Source organism: Lagenorhynchus albirostris, chromosome 9 (genome assembly GCF_949774975.1).
Source record: "Lagenorhynchus albirostris chromosome 9, mLagAlb1.1, whole genome shotgun sequence".
NCBI classification, from domain to species: Eukaryota; Metazoa; Chordata; class Mammalia; order Artiodactyla; family Delphinidae; genus Lagenorhynchus; species Lagenorhynchus albirostris.
Genome location: NC_083103.1, coordinates 53267663 through 53289999, shown reverse-complemented (window position 1 = coordinate 53289999; position 22337 = coordinate 53267663). Strand labels below are relative to the sequence as shown.

The following is a 22337-nucleotide window of genomic DNA, read 5'->3' as shown; positions in this document are numbered from 1 at the left end:
GGTTTAAGGTTTCCAGCATTCCAAGATCTAAAAGGCTTTTTACCTGCCAAAGCCAAAACCTGGCTCTCTGGGGTGTGCTTTTCCAGTAAGTATTAATGACGCCCCTAACACCTAATGAAGAGCAGAGGCTTGTATTCCTTATGCTGCTCTGGGGGTTAGAAAGGTCACAGATGATAGGTCTGTTGGTGAAAAGAAGTTAGAGGGGGAGTGGGAGGGTTCAGGGAGGAACAGGAATAAACTGTAGACTCAGGTAAGTGAAAAAGCCCTTATTAAAACAATGTTTTAAGGGGCTTACAAACAACAAAATTCTGCAGTTTCCTCATAATAAATATTTCTGGTTTTTCGGGCCTCTCACTGTTGTGGCCTCCCCCACTGCGGAGCACAGGCTTCGGACGCGCGGTCTCAGTGGCCACGGCTCACGGGCCCAGCCGCTCCACGGCATGTGGGATCTTCCCGGACCGGGGCACGAACCCGTGTCCCCTGCATTGGCAGGCGGACTCTCAACCACTGCGCCACCAGGGAAGCCCTGGTTTGTTTTTTAAATGTAGGTCTCTACTCGGGGCTGCAGTAATTTTTATAATTAAATCTTTTATGTAATTGTTATGATAATAGATTCCACAAACCCACAATGGCCATGACAACATTATAAATTCATTCAAATGTCCCTCTGACTTATATGTTGGACAAACTATTAATATTCAAATGCATCCAAGTACAATAAGTGATCTAAAAGCTCTTACCATCCTGCCTTCCCAATCACTGAGGCAGCTGATTTGGTAAGGAACCATGCACCCACTGATCCAGACAGGACAAAATATTTAAGACTCTAATCATTGCCACAGCATCTATGGAATCATTCCATGTTCTCAATGAGACACTGTTTGACATATGGACTCTCCTTTCCAAGAAATCATGCCTGTATGAAGGGATACAGACACAGAAGGAAATCTGGGTCTCATTACCACGAAAGGCTCTCATGTTATGGATTACTTAAAAACACACACAAACAGTTTTCTTTTTTTTTTTTATTTTTGGATGAGAAATGTCTCAGTCAATGGAACTCAAATGAATACCCTTCACTGGACAATTTTCTCCCGTTGTGTCCCAGTCTCTCTGGAATACTCTAACTGAAACTTACCCAGTTAGAAGAGGAGAAGAGCACAATAAGTGTTGGGTCACTATGGAGGAGTTTCCCAAACAGTATCAAGCCATACAATGTAAAGTCTATCCCAGCAAAATCTCATGAATATAACAGAATAACCGGTTTAGAGTTCTCTCACTAGAGTCTTACTAAGAATGCAGCTGCTACAGAACACTAAAAGTTGTCAGAAGTCTGGAAGAGGTTATTATTCAAAACAAGGAAGAAAACTGCATCATGACAGGAATAATATGGACCTTAAAATCAGGCCGACCAGGGATGATTTTAGCTCTGCCACTGGCTAGTATGAGTCTTCGGAAAAATTAACTAATCTCTCTGAGCTGCAATTTTCTTGTCTTTAAAAAAAAATGTTGAGTATAACTCTTTCCCTCACAGAAGGAATTAACTCTCACAGTGGTGAGAATTAAATAAACAAGACAGCATCATGTATGATGTTCCATGTTACCATATTTCTACTCACCGAACCTAAAATGTCCCATCCTTCTTTCAAAAGGGGAATACTATTTCATCTTTTAAAATACCTCAGGTATCATCTTCTCTATAAAGATTTTCCTGATTCCCTCCTGACAGACCTGATTATTCCCACTCTCTGAGTCCCATGTACCTGGTATAAACTTCTAAGTGCCTCGTTAACCTCAAGTGGACTGAAGTTTCATGGAGGTGGGATCAATGCCTTGGTCCCCTTTGTATACTCCCAGCACCTGACACCGTAAATGACACACACAAGGCACTCAGTAAATTTAGTACCTGGAAGTGCCTTACAGATGCCAACGTAAGATTTTAAAGTCCAATACTACCATATGTGCTGCTTAAAATTTCTGATTCCTAGGAGTCATGGGAAGTAAACAGGGCCTTAGAGTAGAATTAAATATTTATGTCATTTTATCTCCCATTTCATTGTTTTAGCAGTAAAAACTGCACTTGAAAGCTAAACTAACTTTTTTAAGGGAAGAAGGAATGTATTCAGCTTGTTGGGCATACTAAGTATAGATAGCAAACAAAAGCTAGGAAAAACTAGGAAATAAATCACCTCCAGAAAACAAAAATAGAATCAAGAAACATCCCAGAATGAATTAAGGCGATACTCCAATACCGATAGCCCTGCTTCTCTTGCTGCCGCCTCTCAGATCATTCTGTATTTAGCAGCCAGAGTGACTTTTAAAAAACATAAATCAACTCATATCATCCCCCTTCTTGAAGCCCTTCAGGGGTTTCCCACTCCACTGAGAATAAAATAGAAACTCCTTCCAGTGGCCTCAAGGCCCTGGCTGACTCTCTTACCTCTTCTGATGGAACTCCTTCCCTTTTCTCACTATGCTCCAGCTACACAGGGCTGCTCTGGTCTTTTCTGTCCTTCCTTCCTTCCTCTCTCTTGCAACTAATTCCAATTACATTTATTGAGTGCCTTCTATATGAAAAGCCCTTTCAAATGCAATCTCAATCATCACAATGAATTTAAGATGTAAATATTACCTCATTTTACAGGTGAAGAAATTAAGCTCTGAGAGATTACATGATCTGCCCAAAATACAGGTATCTTCTCCCATGCCCCTCCCCCTGAATTTTTTCAGATATATCAAGCCCATTCCTCCATATCCTCCATCATGACCGCTCCCTCTTCTAAGACTGCTCCTCCCCCAGCTGTAGTGTAGTTGGTTCCTTTCAGCCTTCAGATTTTGGGTTAAATGTTCCTCCTCAGACAGGTCTTCTCTGACTGTTTTATCTACAGTTGGTTCCCCTATTCTCTAAGATAGTGTATTCCTTTATTAAACACTTTTTAAATACTTATTTTCTTGTTTATTGCCTGTCTCCCTCAATAGGTTGTATGCTCCATGAAAGAAGAGAATATATTTGCTTTTTCCATCATTATATCCTCAAAACACAGCACAGTGTCTGGCATTCAGATGCTCAACTGATACTTTTTTCAATAAATGAATATTCTGTATCCCTGCAACCTGACACAGGGCTCAAGGTACTTAATAGGTTTATTAAATAAACGAAGGAATGAAAGAATGGGGGAAAAGATGTGTCATGAGCTTCAAGACACCATAACATAAAAGTAACACCTAAAATTAACACCAAAGCACATCTGTATGACTTACAGAGATTAGAGGGAACACTGTACAATGGAAACCAGACAAATCCCAGCAAGATCATTGCTTAGCTTTTGTGGTCTCATGCAAGTCACTAAATAGCTCATTTACACATTGTAAAATGAGATTATACCACCTTCCTCATAAGGCAAAATGTCTTGCCCTTAAATAAAATCTTAACAATCATGTAAAACAGGTAGTACATGAACTAATGTGCTCATACTATCAATTAGAAAATCAACCCAAAGCTTAGATGACTTGTTCCAAAATAGATGGTTTCTAGAAGGGGAACCAGGACTCAAACATAGGTCTTCCCATTCCTGTTTTAATCACTCTTCCTTTTTTTTTTAATTTATTTTTTATTGAAGTATAGTTGAATTACAATGTTGTATTAATTACTGCTATATAGCAAAGTGACTCAGTTATACATATATTTACATTCTTTTTCATATTCTTTTCCATTATGGTTTATCACAGGATACTGAATATAGTTCCCTGTGCTATACAGTAGGAACTTGTTGTCTGTCCATTCTATATATACCAGTTTGCATCTGCTAATCCCAAAATCCCACTCCTCTCCCCCTTGGCAACCACCAGTCTATTCTCTGTGTCCCTGATTCTGTATCTGTTTCATAGCTAGGTTCATTTGTATCACTCTTCTTATGTCCCAACTACTTGTAAGTCTTGTTGTAAAGGACAAAGGAGGTAATATATTAAAAGAGTCTTAAATGTTAAAGGACCACAAATAACATTTTCTTTATAGGGAAATGGAAGAAAGTCCCAATCAGAACTAGTAATGCTTTCTTCTTGAATAACTTATTCCCAAATAGATTAATGTGCTAGCTTTGGGACTAATCTACACAACTACTTAACAGTCCTCAAAGCATTGTTTATATTAGGAGAAAAGAACCCACTTTGCTAACAATAAAAGTAATCTTTCTAACCAATATGCCGAATAAAATAAGTTCTTTTCTCTGGCATACTGGTAAAGGGATTAGGAAAAATATTTTTAAATATAGCAATTACTATGAATCATATCTATAACATCGTTAATGTAAATTTATTTTAGTTAAAAGAGGACAGAAATGACAGTATAACAAGTTTAACCTACGGGGGTGGGAATGTCACAAAATTAAATTTTCAAATACATTTTACATCAGCAGAAATATGGTTTTCTAAATAGAACAAATTAATGTTTATTGCTTTGCTCCCAACACAAATTTTTCATGAAAAATCAAACCAAAAGGACAGGGATATTATTAGTATTCTTGAGAATCCTACTGTCTGATTTTCTCAAAGCTCATTCAAAAAGTATTTTCTTTTACTTTCAAATAGAAAGTTCAACATTTTTTTTGTTTTTTCATGACTAGACCAAATATCCTCTTAAGTCTTCCATCAGGGAATCTGACTCTATATACTTACAATTGGGAAGGGACAGAAGGTCCAGAAACCCTTCTGGATAAAGTGCCAGGCAACCAACATTTCAAGCTATCTCTCTTTTTCCCTGCAACATACCCATACATTATACCAAATCTTTAGAAGTATAAGACATAAAATACCTTGGAAGTCCTCAGAATTAGGCAACTTGACACCACATACAAAGTAATCCTTATGCTCATTCTGTAAATACAACCAAAGAATGAAATTAATTTTGTTTATGTATAAAGAAGTTCTAAATCTAAAAAATTTACGTCAGTATTAATTCAAAGACAATACTGTCATAGACTCAAATTATTAACCAAACTGTTGAAGCTGAATGATGAGTACATGATGATTTATTATACTATTCTGTACATTGATATACACTTCAAATTCTCTATACTAGAAACATTTAAAACATCATATCTAAGCAAAAAACCGTGTCAAATTTTAATCGTAAAACTATTGTTTGACCAATTCATAGCTATAAATGAAAAATTTTAAGTAGAATTAACAAGATTCTGTGAGCAACCTAAAATCCTATTAGGTTTCCTCTCAAAAAATTAGTCTTTTAAGTCTCTTTTCATTAAAAAGAAAACAAAACCACCAAATCTAGCAGATTTAGTTCTCTAAAAAAAATCCTAACCAGTTACATTTGTATTTACTCTAAGAAACCAGATTCAGAAACTTAATATCCTGACAGTTACCTCAGGAATATCTTAGGTAATACTAATAAATATAAATTAATTAGCCGTTATATTTTTAAAGCAATGCACGTGTATCTGCATCTATGTGTCAGATATGGTGAAAGCTGATAATTTGGTTGAGTGAAAAGGTCCTAAAGAAACCAGAAATAATTTGGCATTCTTTCAGATGAAGATGAGTGCACCCCACCACCAAACTGATAGAAAAAAAATCAAATGGTGGAACCTAATGCCAACTAATTCCAAATCTACTTTTTAAATAAATATTAGCTTCTGAATGAATCATGACAGAGCATATGATTAAGACCAGAGCAATGAGTTTTTGCTTTGAGAGAAAATTTCAAACAGAAATCATCTTAAAAAAATTTTTTTTTCCCCCAGAAAATTTGAAACTTACCAAATCAATAGGGTAAATGTAGGAAAGCTCAGATAGTAATTGCCTGCAACGAATTGTCAACTGGGCATTAGTCTTCAGAAAGAGTTCTCTAATGAGGAAAAAAAAGCACATTTGTTAAAAAAAAACATGTTTGCATGCTTTCTCACAGTTATTTCCACCTAACTGATGCAGAGAGAAAGATTAATGGTCTGTACTGGGCCACAGAAGTAGAAGCAAGAATAATAGCTAACGTGAGTCATGACCTATCACTAAATACTATCAATCAAGCTAACTGTACTGAGGCCTATTTTACGTGTCCAGCACCAGGCTAAGAGATGTGAAACGTACAAAATCACTGGCTGGGCACCTACTACTACATGCCAGGAGCTTCACAAATGGCTTTAATTACTATAACAACTTACTCGGTTGATATTACTATACCCATTGTACAAACAAGAAAACAAGATTTAGAGAGGCTCAGTAAGCTGACCAAGGTCTCATTTAACCTGAGGCCAATTTGTTTTTAGGAAATATCCATATGGTATTTCCTCAAAAAAGTATTCTATTTTCATTTACAACTACAGATGTTATAACTACCTCAAAAAATAACCTGCTGCCATATTACAAAAATAACAGAATAAAAAAAGGACAAAGCAAAAAGCTGTGGCAATGAGATGATGTAGCTCTTCTTGAACTATTTAAGAAACATGACCAACAGCTAACTAAAATACCCGTAGAGCATATTACCTGCTCAGCTGTGTCAACAATTAAAAAGGAGGTAATTTAGGAGAAACAGTAGGTCAAAGTGGAATCTAAAGTAGTACAATGCAAAGAGCACTGAAGACTTAAAGGGATTTAGTCCTGCTTTCCTAGTGAAATGGACAGAGTAACCTCCAGAGCTTTGCTTTCCTATCTGCAAACTGAGAGGATTAGATGATCTCCAAGGTTCTTTTCAGGTTTCTCAATTGCTAAGGTTTCTTAAAGAAAAATGCAGGATGGGATGACTTTCTAGGAAAAGTGAGTGAAGATGAGGAAAAGATCAGCGGTGGTAACAAGTTAAGCATGTGCTGGAAAAAATACCGGGAAAAACTATTAGCATTTGTTAAATGAATGTCACGGAGCGACTGAAATTAGCTACAGCTGTATGGGGCCATTTTATTGAAGGTTATTTGACAGCGAGGCAAAACAATCACCATTGGTTCTTAAGAAGAGAAAAAATGATGGTAAAATAGTATTTTAGGAGGGCTTCCCTGGTGGCGCAGTGGTTGAGAGTCCGCCTGCCGATGCAGGGGACACGGGTTCATGCCCTGGGTCCAGGAAGATCCCACATGCCGCGGAGCGGCTAGGCCCGTGAGCCATGGCCGCTGAGCCTGTGCGTCCGGGGCCTGTGCTCCGCAACGGGAGAGGCCACAAGAGTGAGAGGCCCGCGCACCGCAAAAAAAATAAAAATAAAAATAGTATTTTAGGAGAAGTCTGCTAGCAACATGGAGGATGAACTGAAAACTGGAGAGACTGATGTTAGAGAGAGAACCTGGGAGCTGTTGAGGTCAGCCAAGAGAGCTAACAGAAGTCTGAAGGAGTTACTGAAGAAAAACTGTAAGCTGCACTAAATGCAGAAGACAGGAAGAGGAGGAGATTCAAACATTAAGTCACAGTGCTGTGGCCCTGAAATCTAGAACAGTGTCCATGCTTCCGATTCTGACTACATACTAGGAGGTCTCATAACCGACTCTAGCACAGTAGGTGTTGAACAAATGAAAGTGGCATTGAACATATTAACTGGTACTAATACCGGCAGCTTTAAAAAATACTCCTTTTCCAAATCCTCTCCTCAAAGTAAACTCGACACTCATAACAACCATTCTCAGTGTTCCATTTACCTTTTCGCAGTACACTCCTTCCTCAACTCATTTAGGGATTCCTTCTGGAGTTGAAGCTTGAGGTGCTCAGCCGAAAATGCACTTCCTAGAGAGAGACGAAAGGAGACAATTCCAGATGGAACACTGCAGACAGGACTGCCCAGTCACAACCGAACAGGCAGAGCCCAGTCCCCTGACTGTGAGAGGGAAATAAAAAGAGTTAAAAGGTAAAATGGGTTGGGGTTGGAGGACTTCTGGGGGGATTAATGAGAATAAACTTCCTATTGCTTCCTTTTTTTGTTGTTGTTGTTGCTTCCATTTTTATACAGCTTCTAGCAGGAGTCAAAGAGTAAGAGTCTAGGATTCTCTGCCTACAGAATTCTGGGTCACTGACGAAGAAACCTGGATGCAATTTTCAAAATTCAGACAACTTCATTTTTTAAAAAACTGGCTATGGACTCTGGGTGCTAAGGATGATTCACTAAAGGTTCATCAATTGTAACAAATGTACCACTTTGGTGGGGGAAGCTTTGCACAGGTGGGCGGTTGGGAATATATGGGGAATCTGTACCTTCTGTTCAATTTTGCTATGAACCTAAAACTGCTCTAAAAAGTAAAGCTTAATTTTTTCTAAAAAGGTGGTTAATTTGTTTTTAACTGCAAATGCTATATAACATTACTGAAAGTATAAAAAGTAGAGCAGGAAAAATTACCTGCATATTGACTACTACAATATAGTTCATCAATATTAAGTTTTTTATGAAGTTTCATCTTATTCATATACATAAGTAGTTTTAGTTACAATCATAGTGTGCAGGAAATGTGTATTCTGATTTTTCCAAATTATGTCTCAAGCATTTTTACATGTTGATAGATAGTCTGAGTTACAATGTTTAATGGCTTGTAAAATTTAACTCCATAGATGTGAATTAAAAGAATATTCCACATTTTAACTGATACCCCAATACCTCAATTCCACTACAGGATTGCTTTAGCATTGCAATGATTAATATTTGTGTATAAGCCTGGTCTTTTGTATTTATATCAACTTTGGAACTTCCATTTTCATTCATGTGATCGTAAAATCCTTTTACATCTTCCTACTCTAAGAAAATGAGCCTGTCTCAGGAAATTCCAAAGGTCCTGAAACACAGAAAAATAGTCTTATATCCTGACATACTAAGTTCTAGATCTTAAAAAGAAGCTTAGGGACTTCCCTGGTGCCGCGGTGGTTAAGAATCCGCCTGCCAATGCAGGGGACACGGGTTCGATCCCTGGTCCGGGAAGACCCCACATGCTGCAGAGCAATTAAGCCCCGTGTGCCACAACTACTGAGCCTGTGCTCTAGAACCCGTCAGCCACAACTACTGAAGCCCGTGCGCCTATAGCCTGTGCTCTGCAACAAGAGAAACCACCGCAATAAGCCCGCTCACTGCAACTAGAGAAAGCCGGCATGCAGCAATGAAGACCCTACGCAGCCAAAAAAAAGAAAAAAGAAAAAGAAGCTTAGTTTCATGAACTGTGATCTAACAGGAAAAGGTGCCCTAAACTCTTCCGCACATCTAGGGAGGAACAGGAAGTAGGTTAATTGATCAAAGTACAGTTTGGATCTTAGAACTAAATTCACCAACCTAAGTAATTTTATCAACATGTGTCTAAGCACCCTGCTCTTCTCTCTCAACTGTATTTAAATGATCAGTAAGTTGTTAACTCTGCTCCCCAAACAGAACTTAATCAAGGAATAACACTTATCTTCTTTAGCCCCAATATAATTCCTCACAAGATTTCCATATTGATAATAGATAGCATTGAGATAATCCCTCAATGATTTCAGAAGACACTTGGGTTGACAACCTCTACCCCTCACCCAATGCACTTTTACCAGAAAGCACATGAATTCTTCCACCACTATACAAATTTGCAATGTTATTCTTCATCCCAGATAAAAGGCTGCCTCAATTCTAGTGAAAGCACAAATGGGCCAAGACAGATCTGGGTTTCAAAATGCAAATGTATGCACCCTCTTTAGCTTTGAATGTCTTTAGAACATATCACACGACCAAAAAGAAAACAAAAACAAAAACCCTTGCAAAACAAAGAAGGGAAACAAAATTTAAAAATACACAGCCAGCTAACAGATGGGGTAAAAAGTTAACAATAGGTAAATCTGGGTGAAGAATGTAAGTGTTCTCTGTACTCTTATTCTTGCAATTTTTCTGTAAGTCCAAAATAATTTCCAAATAAAAAGTAAAAGAGTAGATCCAAACCCAGAAAAAGGTCTCCTGAAAGGCTATGGTTTTCCCACAGGCTTTAACAGAACTAAGGCTTTAGAACACAGACTGGCAACATCTGTCCAACACATATCAGGTTCATTTTTCTGTTAAAAGGTAATATGCCTCATTGGTCACCAGGTGGTCTCTGGAACAAAACTGAGTGAGTCTGGTTTAATTAGGCTCAGGTAGAGAAGAATGAAGTATTTCAAGATACCTCAGAAAACTCAACCTAAGTTCCAAAAGTCACTTCATAGGAAGTAGTAACATTGAGGCAATGATGTGCTCAAGCTCTTTACATGTTGTTCAAGTTATATATTACCAGCCTGAATACTGCATGATTGGTGTTGTGTCCTCCTAAGGATATTACACATAGAAGCAATGATATCCATCTTTAAGACCATGGATATATCCTGCTTCTCATCTAACTTTCTCACTGTTGTGGCCTCTCCCACTGCGGAGCACAGGCTCCGCAGATTTAGCATTGATTGGTGTCTTCTGCTTGAATCAATTTTTACTACTATGGTTGCAAAATAATATTCCAACTTCAGTACTTCCTCCATACTTATCAGTCAGCATTCAGCATTCTTCTCTAAGCAAGAGCCCTTCCTTCTCCATTAGCTATCTATTATCAGTATGGAATCATGAATTCTCTTTTATTTTTCAAAGATTTATAATTCATTACTGGATTTAATTATTTTGGTGCTCAAGTGGTCCCAGATTTGACCAGCCTTCAGCCTTCTTCCAGCGCCCTTCTGACATACTACGATCATATTATTCAAAATATTACCTTATTTACTTTAATTGCTGCAGGATCTGTAGTGATATCCCCTCTCTCATTCCTGATACTGGTAATTCACGCTTTCTCTCTTTTTACTCAGTCAGTCTGGCTAGAGGATTATCAATTTTATTGATCTTTTCAAAGGACACCTTTTAGTTTCATTGACATTCTCTACTCTCTTTTTGTTTTCAATTTCACTGATTTCTGCCCTCGATTATATCCTTCCTTCTGCCTGATTTGGGTTTAATTTGCTCTTCTTTTCTAGTTAAGGTATAAGCTTAGGTTATTGAATGAAGGCCTTTCTTCTTTTCTAGTATAAGCATCAAATGATATAAATTTCCTCTAAGCATGCATCCCTTAAAATGTTGATATATTTTCATTTTCATTCACATCAAAATATTTTCCAATTTTCCTTGTTATTTCTTCTTTGACCCTGGTATGTATATGTATGTTTGTTGTACAATTTCAAAATATTAAGAGTTTTCCAGATATCTTTTAGTCAGTGATTTCTAGCTATTTCTGTTTTGGTGAGAGACAATACTTTGCATTATTTTGCATTTATTTGTTTTATGACACCAAATATGGCCTAACTAAATATTCCATATGTACTTGAAAAAAATGTATATTCTGCTGGTGTTCTACTGTTAATTAGGTCAAGTTAGTTGATAATGTTGTTAATGTCTTCTTTCCTTACTGATTTTCTCTCTACTTGTTCTATAAATTACTGAGAAATTAGTGTTACGGTTACCAACTATAATTGTGCATTTAGCCATTTCTCCTTTCAGTTCCATCAGTTTTTGATTTTTATATATATATATATACACACACACACACACACACACACACACACACACACACACATATATATAAGCTTGGTTGTTATATTCATACATATTTAGAATTGTTACGTCTTTTCATGAATTTGAAATGTAATAATGTAATATCCCATAATGTAATATCCCTCTTTATTGCAGGTAATATTCATTGTTCTGAAGTCTACCTTGCCTGATATTACTAGAGCCACTTTGGCCTTCTTTTGGTTGGTATTTGCACAGTGCATTTTTTCCATTCTTTTACCTTTAATCTATCTATAACTTTAAATTAGAAGTGTGTTTCTTGTAGATAGGCTTTAGTTGGGTCTTTTTTTTTTATCTTTATAAAATCTGAACAATCTCTTTTTTAACTGAGGTATTTAGAACATTTACACTTAATATAATCATTGATACATTTAGATTAAGAACTACCATCTTGGGCTTCCCTGGTGGCGCAGTGGTTGAGAGTCCGCCTGCTGATGCAGGGGACGCGGGTTCATGCCCTGGTCTGGGAGAATCCCACATGCCTCAGAGTGGCTGGGCCTGTGAGCCATGGCTGCTGAGCCTGCGTGTCCGGAGCCTGTGCTCCGCAGTGGGAGAGGCCACAACAGTGAGAGGCCCGCGTACCGCAACAAAACTACTATTTTGTTAGCTGTTTTCTCAATGTTCCGTTCCATTTATTCTTTGTTTCTTTATCCCTCTTTTTCTATGCTTTTGGATTTTTTTTATGACTTCCTCTTTCTTCACTATCAGCTCATTCTTACCTCCCTCTAAAATTTTTAGTGGTTGCCCCAGAGTTTACAATATATAACTTAAATTAATAACAGTTTACCTTCAAATAAAATTATACCACCTCATGTAAAGTATAAAATCCTGACAACAGTACACTCCCAACTCTTCCCTTCCTCACTCGTAAAATACTTCACAAATTTTACTCTATGCATGTTATAAACTCTAAAACATTATTTTTGCATTAGAAAATCAACAGTCTTTAGAGCAATTAAAAATAAGAAAAAAATTTCTTTATAATATCTTCCTTTCAACCATTTCTGGAGCTCTCAATTTTTGTGTGTAGAGCTAAGTTTCTGTATGGTATCATGTTTCTCCTGCTGAAGAATTTCCTTTATTATTTCTTAAAGTATAAGACAGCTGATAATGAAATAACTTAGTTTTATGTGAAAGAGTCTCTTTGCACTTCAGTTTGGGTAATTTCTGTTGACCTATCTTCAAGTTCAATGATTCTTTCCTCAGTTGTGCTGAATCTACCAATGAGTCTGTCAAAGGCATTCTTCAGCTCATTACTGTGTTTTTGGTTTACAGTCTATCCATTAAACTGTTTCTTACAGTTTCCACCACCTCTCAGCTGAAATTTACCATCTGTTCTTGTATGTTATCCACCTTTCCACAAAATTCTGAAGCATTTTAACCAGTTATTTTAAATACTCTCTCTGACAGTCCCAACATCTAAGTCATCTCTGAAGTCTTTTTCTGTTAATTTCTTCTCCTGTCAACCTTTTGTTGGTGGTGGTGGTGTTGGTGATGGTAGTGATGTTTTTTTGTTTTGTTTTTGTTTTGCTTTTTTTTTTTGGTCTCAAAAATTTTGATTTAATACTGAACATCATTTGCAGGGCAACAGAGAAAGAAAAAGACATGCTTTTTCTTCTGTTAATTTGGAGGAATGAGTCAATACAATCAAACCGAGCTGGATTTGGGTTCCGTTGCTGCCATGATTACCTTCAGTGCATCACATTCTTCAAATTGCCTCTAATTTTTCCCTTTTCGGGGGTGGTGGTGGCATTGGTGGTAATGGTGAAGATGGTCTGACAGAGGTGTTTTCTCAATGACACTATACTATTCCCAGATTTAGGTATTCCCTGTGAACCAGCACCTAAGTAAGGGTGTCTCACCATGCTCTTGCCTCTCCGCCTCAGTGACTTGTTATTCTGTGCTTTCTAGCCTGGCTGGGGAGGAAGGGAGGGAGTTCCTCTGTTGTCCTGGTTAAACCAGGCCATACTCTGTGTCCCTGGGTAGGGCTCTCTCAGTGATACTTTCCCTCCCCTAGGGATTGGTTGCCTTGAAATCTTAGTACTTGGATAGATTCAAGAAAAGTTATAATTTTGTACATTATCCAGCTTTCTCTCATTGTTAGTGTGGAAGTGATGCTCCTTCCACCTTTCTACATCCCAGAGGCTGGAAGTCAAATCTGAGGATATTAATTTAAGTTTTTTTAAAGCTCTTCTCTGTGCTTTGTATTTTCTGTTTCTTTTAGGTCAGCTATTCTGTTTGTTCAACCTGGTCTAATTCATAGTGTTTTCCTCAAATATCTGATGACCCTTGGTTTTCCCTTTAAATCCATGAATAAGTGATTAGGTTGGTTAGCATAGGTAATAATGCAGGTTTCCTTTGAAGCTATGAAGAGTTATTTACATAAAAGGCTTCACCCCTGAATAGCAGCTCAGCGTAAGTGGGCAGTTCTTGCTGACAATTAGCGTTCCTTCAAGGTACATATGCTGGGAGAAGGCAGTACCTTTACTTTAAATCACTATCAAATAAGGAGAAGTTTACTTTGGGATTATGTTACTTTAGGGTATTTCACTCTTAAGTAGAGCTGCCTTTCATGTCTTCCCTCTGGGTTGGTTGTAAAATTCCACAGTCAGGCTTTGCTCTACATTTCTATGCCAAAATCTCATACCACGGAACCTAACCAGGTCAGGAATCCATTATGTTTAGAAAGCAGTTGGAGCAAATGTTATAGGAAGTTACCCCAAATTCACAAAGGAAAGAAAACGGGCCAGTAGGCCCAGTTACCCTAATTATTGCTCCATCATTCCTGATTTCCATACCTGGGAATTGCAAGTTGAGGTATCTGAGAGCTCTACCAGAAACTCCCACTGCAGCCTTTTCCACTGGATTCCAGGTTGCAGTTTTCCTCTGCTCTAGTTTATTCATCAATACAATTCTATCTACTTTGTGTCTTTGAGAACTATGTCAAAAATCTTTGCTATTCCAATGGCACCCTCTTGTATTTTCACCATCACCAAGGACTTATTTTTTATGCATGTATCTTTATCATCATATCAATGAGTCACTGAGAGGGAGAGAAAGCAAATACATGGCTTGGTTTACCATACTTCGAAACTGCTTTCTGAAACCCTTGGCCCTATCCATGATACACCATGGCCCCCCTCTGTTCAGCAAGAACTCAAGTCAGACACTTTAATTTTAATAACCAAATGTCAATGCTGTCTCCTATAAATTGAATAGCTGAAGAATATGAATCTTGTTTCAATCAACTAAACAAAACACAGACTCTTTAGGCTCCCTCTCACCGAGAGTTTGGTCTCAGACTGGCCAGTGGCCAGCTCCTGTCAAAATTACAGTTAAAACCAATAAATTGTCATTCTTCTGAGCTTTCTACATCAAGGCAGATGACCAGAAAGCAATATACTTCGACTATTTTAGTTTTTCTCCCCACAGAAATGCCTTTTCTGTACTATGATTTATGATGCTCCCGTTCTCAAGGGTTAATAGATATTTCTTGCTGTAACTTTTGCAAAAATTTGCAATTGACTGTATTTCATTATGATATCTAATATTTAGCACATAAGAAACTGCATGCTAAATTCCTCTTGGAATTTGGTGCCAAGAAAAGATTTTTTTCTCCCTAAAGAACTGATATACTTCCTTGTAACAGGCAAAGGGAAGCACTGATACCTTTCATAACTCTACACAATTGGCTTGACAGCTAAGAAGGTCAGAGTTAATTTAATGCTTAAAAACAATAGGCAGATCCTATGGGAGGAAGTGTACTATACTGGAAAGCCCATGGACTTAGGAATCAGAAAGATCTGGGTTAAATTTTACTTTCACAACTCTAAACAAGTGTTAAGTTCCCTGAACTTCCTTTTCCTCATCTGTAAAATGGGGATAATTTCACTTTTACTGAATATTTGCATTTTCTCAACCTGCTCCCATGAAGCTCCAAGTAGACAGAGAAAAGTACACAACCAGTCTCATTGATTTTACCTTAAAAATAACAACCACAAAGCACAAATAGGCACCACATCCAATAATCCTATTACAATTTCCTCCTTAGTCTGCTTTCTCATTCTTGGAGATGACTACTCCATACATTCCCCCCAATCCTTAAACCTCCTCTAAGTCCAATATATTAATTACCTTACCTCATAAACCTTGAAATAATAGAAGGATTTCTTCATAATCCTACCTACAACCTAATATGAAACTCGGCAGCCTCCATGCCATTTTCTTAGCCTTCTCCTCCTGTTCAATGGATAAGGCAAATATCTTCGCTTACACTTTGAATTCCTTCTTCTCCAACCTCATGTCATGCTGCTACTCTCTTCCTTACAAATTATGTTCCAGCTACAGTGGCGTCCTTTCTATCCTACAATACAGGCACTTCCTATGTCCAAGCCTTTTCACGTGCTGTTCCCATTGTTGTTACCCCAGCAATTCTTATCTTGCAAGACTGAGCTCCTCAAACCGTCCTTTTCTGAGCAATCTTTGTAAAAATGGTCTCCCATAGTTAACTTCTATCACCACAGCCTGTTTCTAGTCCTTCTCACAATCTGACATTTACTTTATTTGTTGGTTTCTTGTTTACTATCTTACCCATTAGGTAATATCCAAAATTGGAAGTCTTGATTCTTCCCCTTTCTCCCTTTCCCCCAACATCTGCTTCTCCTCCAATATTTGTTCTGATGAATGGTTAATTATCTGGCCAGTTGTCCAAACCAGAAATTGGAAACTATCTAAATTTTTCTCTCTCCTTCTCTCCTCCAATCCACTAAACCATTAACAGTAGAGTCCATCATTAAATACCTCTTGAATCCACACACTCCCTCCTCCCTTTACATTTCCAAACTGTTTAGATTTTAATTATGTACTGCTTAGATTACTATAATAACTTCTGTCATGACAATTCTCTATGCTTAACTCTTCAAAGAGAATTTTCTAAAACATACGTCTAATCTCCTATATTATAGTCATCAACACAGTTGTATCTACTTTTTGTCTTTGAGAAATTTGCTTAAGTTATTTCAATAGATCTCCAAACTTTATGACATAACTTCCTTTATGATTAGGTTGTTATTTACCTCTCTAGCCTCTCCTGGGGACCTTTACTCAAAGGTTAGCTGAGGCTTTACTGGAATTACCTGAAATTCTCTACTCTACTTCCATACCTCTGTATAGCTGTTCCCTCTACCTGGAAAGTCTCACCTTCCCTCCATAGCTATCTACTACATATTCTCCTAGACTCAGCTCAAGTGTCACCTCCTTTACATGGTGTTCTGATTTTCAGATGCTCATCTTCTGTGTTCCTATGGTACTCTCCATGTGTTTCTGTCATATAACCATCACATCTGTCATTCTGTTTCTAACATCTTACACAATGCCTGGTTCCTTCTGTCTGCTCCATAAATGATGAATAAATGAACTGACAAAGGCACGCGTGTACATACACACATCAATGCCCTTCCCACATCCTTTACATGCCTTACGATCTCCTTTTACTTCTGTGTTAAAACATCTAATTGTAAATGTATTTTTTGTAAATGCTACTTCCAATGCTTTTGGGTAATAAGCAGAGAAAAAATGACGACAAACCAAAATAAAATTCTGTCCGGTGGCTTATTTCTACACATCTATACTTTCCATGGCAAGTATAGGGGGAGAGGGGGAGATTAAAATATGACAGTTTGACTTTCTTACAATCCAGTTAAGATATTACTGAAATAAATCGTTACAAATATATGGAAAATGAATCATTCTGAAAAGAAAATCTGAGGTTTACTTAGAAACCACCTTTGCCTGCCCCACCACCAAGTTGTCTGTCTGTCTTTTACTGCCTTTCACAAGCTGCATACAGGCCAACAACTGAAAGTAAAGAAACTTTAATAAATCCCAGGGGAAAATTATCCTTAGGTCCCCAAAATTTTGAAAGGCAGATATTAATTTTGAAGGAAATTTGTTTAGGAATTCCTGTCAGATGGCTCCAGGAAAATCAGAGCATGTATACAGACGAATAAAATTTAAATTTGCCATCATTTGTAATAAATATATCTTGAATTGTAAGGTCTGTGAGAACTAATTTTTCAACTTGTGACCTTAGAACCTATGAGGAGAAAATTGTTACACAATGCTTAATAATGTCTTTGTAAGTTCAAATAGAAATTTATAACCTTTTGATAGAAGCGAAAGCACCAATTTAAATATATTGTGTGATCCTTCTTTAATCTGAGATGCAGGCCAAATAAGCATAATAATTTACTGACCAAGCAGAAGCTAATTAAATAGAACCATATATATATATATATATATATATATATATATATATATATATATATATATATTTCACCTTAATTACTCAAATTTATTGCAAAATGACCATAATTATCATAATTGATGGAAACTTCATATAAATCATTTCTTACTGTGGCAATAAAGGATCGAAACTTTTTATTCACTGAAATTACCAAGAGGAGTTTCTCTCCCCAGATTTGAGCAATGAAATCTGACACTTCTGACCTCTTCTACACACAATGTCACTTACAGAATGAGTTTCTGCTCTTGCTTACCAAAACAGACCGAAGACTGTAAAATAGGAGTTGAGTATGGCTGATTAGAGAATTCCAATAGGTCATTCCCACCTAATGGAGGCTTTCCAGTTAACAAATGGCATCTATAGATACATCTGGGTCAGAGAATCTTCTTTTTTTTCCTTTTCTTCTTTCATTGCTGGGAAATTTATCATTAGCATAAAACTTCAAAAAATAAAGAGATTCACCAAAAAAGGTGAAGAGATCCCTATCCTTTCTGTCAATCCTATCTCCTAAGATAACCAGAATCTCAGAGCTATAAGAAATCTTGACTATATAACTCAAAATTTTGTTTGGTTTGTCTGTGAAAAGGAAATTAGCCCCAAAAGTTGGATGATTTGCCTAAGGACAAACTGAGAGACTGACAGATCTTTAATCCAGATCTCTTAGTTAAGATACAACCAAATCAAAAAAATCTTTGGAGAAAATTCACTTTACTCATCCTGTAATAAAAATGAATATAGCAGAACAAAGTTCTCCATATAAGTCCATAGGTAAAATGGAAAACTAGCAAACCATCAGTTTATCTGTTAGACATATACCAGAGAAAGCAACAACGATATTATGTTTAGTTAGAAACAAGACAGGCTTTGGAATGAAATAAATCAAAATCGGAATCTGGATCTGTTACTTATCTATGCAACCTTGAGAAATGTCTCTAAGCCCCAGTTTTCCTCATTTGGAAAAAGGGAGTAATAATTATTATCTCTTAGTACTATTTTAAGAATTAAATGATAATACCATAAGTGAAAAAAGATCTGGCATGCTACAGGATTTCAATAAAAATTACCTGCTTCCTAGGATTTATGTAGGATTCAGATTTTGCAAAGTTTTAGATAGTATGGAATAGTGAGAAAAGCACAGAATTTGGAGACAAAAGGTCTAGATCTACGTTCCAACTTTGCTCCTGTCTGTTTGTACCTCGCTAAGTCACTTACCTTCTCAGCATCTCATATATAAAATGAAGATAACAATATTTGCCATACTTAGCTTAAGGGATACTTTAAGGATCAAATATGATCATCTTTGTGCAAGCACTTTCTAACTATAAAGTACTACATAGATGTTATCATTAATATCAAGAAACTAATTGGATTAAAAAGTAGTTCCTTCCTACAAAGATTAGGGAACTCTGCTTTTATAAAGTTAACATCACTCCCCAGGCACCACTGAAGAGTTCTTAAATTTTATCAACATGTTTAAGTGTGTTTCAGTTCTACTAAACACATTTCCTTAAGACCAATGTTTCACACCATTTTCTAAACCAAATTTCAAGCAAATTAATTTAGAGTGCTGCTTCTCATTTCAAAGATTTGGGGGTTGAGTTAGAGCAAAAGACCCTGTAAACCAATATATAATTAGTTAGTGTGAAGGTTATTTGGCTTGAGACACTAATGAGGGGAAATCTGTTTTTTTTAATTAAACATCATAACTAATTTATCTGCCGGAAATGAAAATATATACATTAATAAACATTAATGCTGAAAAGATCAGCCCGTGACCCAGCTGGAAGTTGCTGTAGACCACAAGTTGAGAACCACTGCCTTCCGGGAACGGGAAGGGGAAACTTACAGGTATGGAGTAACGAGGCCCCTCAGAGTTCTGTGGCCACCCAGCAAGTCAGAGACAGGGATAGAAATTATCTTTTTGCCTCTTTGCGATAAATCATTCAGCCGCAATGAACTCTCATAAACAAAAGTATAAAATATATAATAGGTACTAATTTCTTCCAAATGTTTACACAAATTAATCCCTATGGCACTGCTATGAGCTGCTATCCTTACTACACAGATGTATAAAAAGATTCAGAAGTTAATTAGCTCCTTTATGGTCACTCAGAAAAATCAGTAGCAAAGACAAAATGTCACATATTACTGACTCTGTATCCTAACTGAGCTTTTGGGCTGAGAACCAAGTATGCAGATAAGCACCAAGTGTCAAAGAGAAGTCGTGATATGTAAGAAGCCAACAGTAACATTTTTATTAGCCAATCACTTCACTATTGGCTAGCAAACACACTAAATCAAAGCTGCACACGCAGTGACAAATACGTTCTTCCCCTTCATGTCACCAGTATCAGTGACTCAAGTGCTTCTAAAATATTTTAACTTGGCTCAAGATTCATTAAATAGTACATTCACGTAAGCAAACAAGAATGATGTTCACCACAAATGAACTTTTAATAGATAAGAAAGAGTCCCTGGTAACCTAGCAGAATCACTATAAAGAACAGTGGTCCCTAACAAGTAGATTAGGATCTACTGGTACTGAAATATGGTTATCTGTATCTAGCCAACCCTTCTTTCCAACCCCTCAGGTCTTACCACCACAGTACATAGAGGTTCCCAATGGCAGAAAAGTACAGCCAATAGCAGCGCTCTTTCTCCTGCTTAGATTTGAGCCCAAAGTGCCAACATTAGATCCTAACCCGCCCATGATTCTACAAGTTCAGAGAAATATAAAATAATACTCATCTCAAAAAACATATATAAAAGCGGGATGAAAGCTCCTGAAGTACAAAGTCAGTGTTAAAAGCCAACAATTCTGACCCATTCTGGCAAATACATATTTAACTTGAGCATTACCAGCCTTTCTTTCCATGATAAAGTGGAGATACAAGAATGTGCTGACTAATTCTGACTTGGACTGTCAGAATTAAAACGGGTATTTACAAAATCCTATCATCTTCCTTCGCAGCACTGTTTGGTATCAGTAACTTTGAACACAGGCTCTGTCATAACTTGCTATGTGGCTTTGGGCCTCTGAAACTCAGTTTCCTCATCTATAAACTGGATAATAATATATAATATCTTTATTACTAGGGAGATAATAACAATACCTTTAATTCATAGGACAATTAGTAAGAACAAAATGAGATGAAGAATAGAAAACACATGACACTGCCTGGCACTAATAAGCATTCTACAAATATGAGCAATTATTATTACACCTCAGGCTTTTAAATGGGACAGAAGTCACTGTTTAGAAGTTCACCTGTTTCAAGGCTGGTGATAGACTTCTTGGGACTTCCCTCTATCAGTGTAAGAGGGAAAAACACAACTGGGAACACAACTGAAGAACTGTATCTCCCTATCTTTTTACCATATGCCAGAATAATATACATTCCATGGACTTTACACATCACACTGCTGATAAAAAGGTGGTATCATACTGTGATTGAGTTTTGGAATCAATAGAAAGATTTTAACCACATCACCTGTCATTGGTTGTGTGAACTTCAGTAAGGTTATTTACTGTCCCTGACTGTGACCTAGTTTCCTCAACTGTAAATGTAAATAATAGTACCTACCTAATAAAGTTACTGTGGTAATTAAATAACTCATATCATACCTATAAGTATGATAACTGAAATACTGTAGCTATTATTTTTGCTTCTCTTATTAGAAAAAGGCAGAAGTCCCCAACCCCTCTAAAATCCTATAGTGTTTTCATTTTAAAAACTTATGGTCTTGAAAAAGATATGTAGACATACATGCTACAGGTAGCAGGCAATCTGAGTATTATAAAACTTGATGGTACTTCCAAAGCACCAAAGAAATGTGTCTTTTCACAGAAGATGAGACCTCTTAGAAGAGATCTTATATATACACCACAGCTATCTATTTATTTGGAGTCATTCTAACAGAGACTCTATGGAAATGGACTTTGCTCATAATATGTCATGATTTTAAATGGCATTATCCCAGACTCTCAAGTATAAATGTTAATATGCAATCTGTATTGGAACACGGATAGTTCTGACAATCACTGCCAAAGAATATACACTTTTTCTACAGTATTTCTCATGACAATATCAGTTTTCCCAAATGAATACTAAGCTAGAAGCTACAGAAGTCTTCGTCCTTTAGCAGTGATGCCAGTAACATCAGACTATGATTCATTCCTTCAACAAATATTTACTGAATGCTTACTATGCCCCAGGCACTATCCCAACCCTCGGAGATCTTACTAGAGGAAGAAACAAACTAACAACTACAATGCTATAATGGAAAAGCACAGGTGCTATGGAAACACACCAAAGGGAAGAGAGCCAGTGAAGATTTCCCGGAGAAAGCGCCAATTAACAGAGGCGTAAATGCAAGTGAGACAGACTAAAGCAAATTTAAGTTTCTTTTAGTTCTAAAAGAACGTGAGTATGGCTAAAGCATTCAGATTGAGGTGGATCATAGGAGGCCATCTTCAGTCAGGAAGGACTTTATTTTAAACAGTACAGAAGTTCA

The 22337-nt window shown here is 37.0% G+C and overlaps 1 protein-coding gene across 1 annotated transcript in view; it reads right to left on the bottom strand.

The window, feature by feature from the left end:
• Positions 1-22337, bottom strand: part of UVRAG (UV radiation resistance associated) — a 366512-nt gene that overhangs the window by 131238 nt on the left and 212937 nt on the right. The window contains 3 exon segments of the mRNA XM_060160058.1: positions 4812-4872; positions 5773-5860; positions 7632-7716. Coding sequence (XP_060016041.1) covers positions 4812-4872; positions 5773-5860; positions 7632-7716 — 234 coding nt within the window.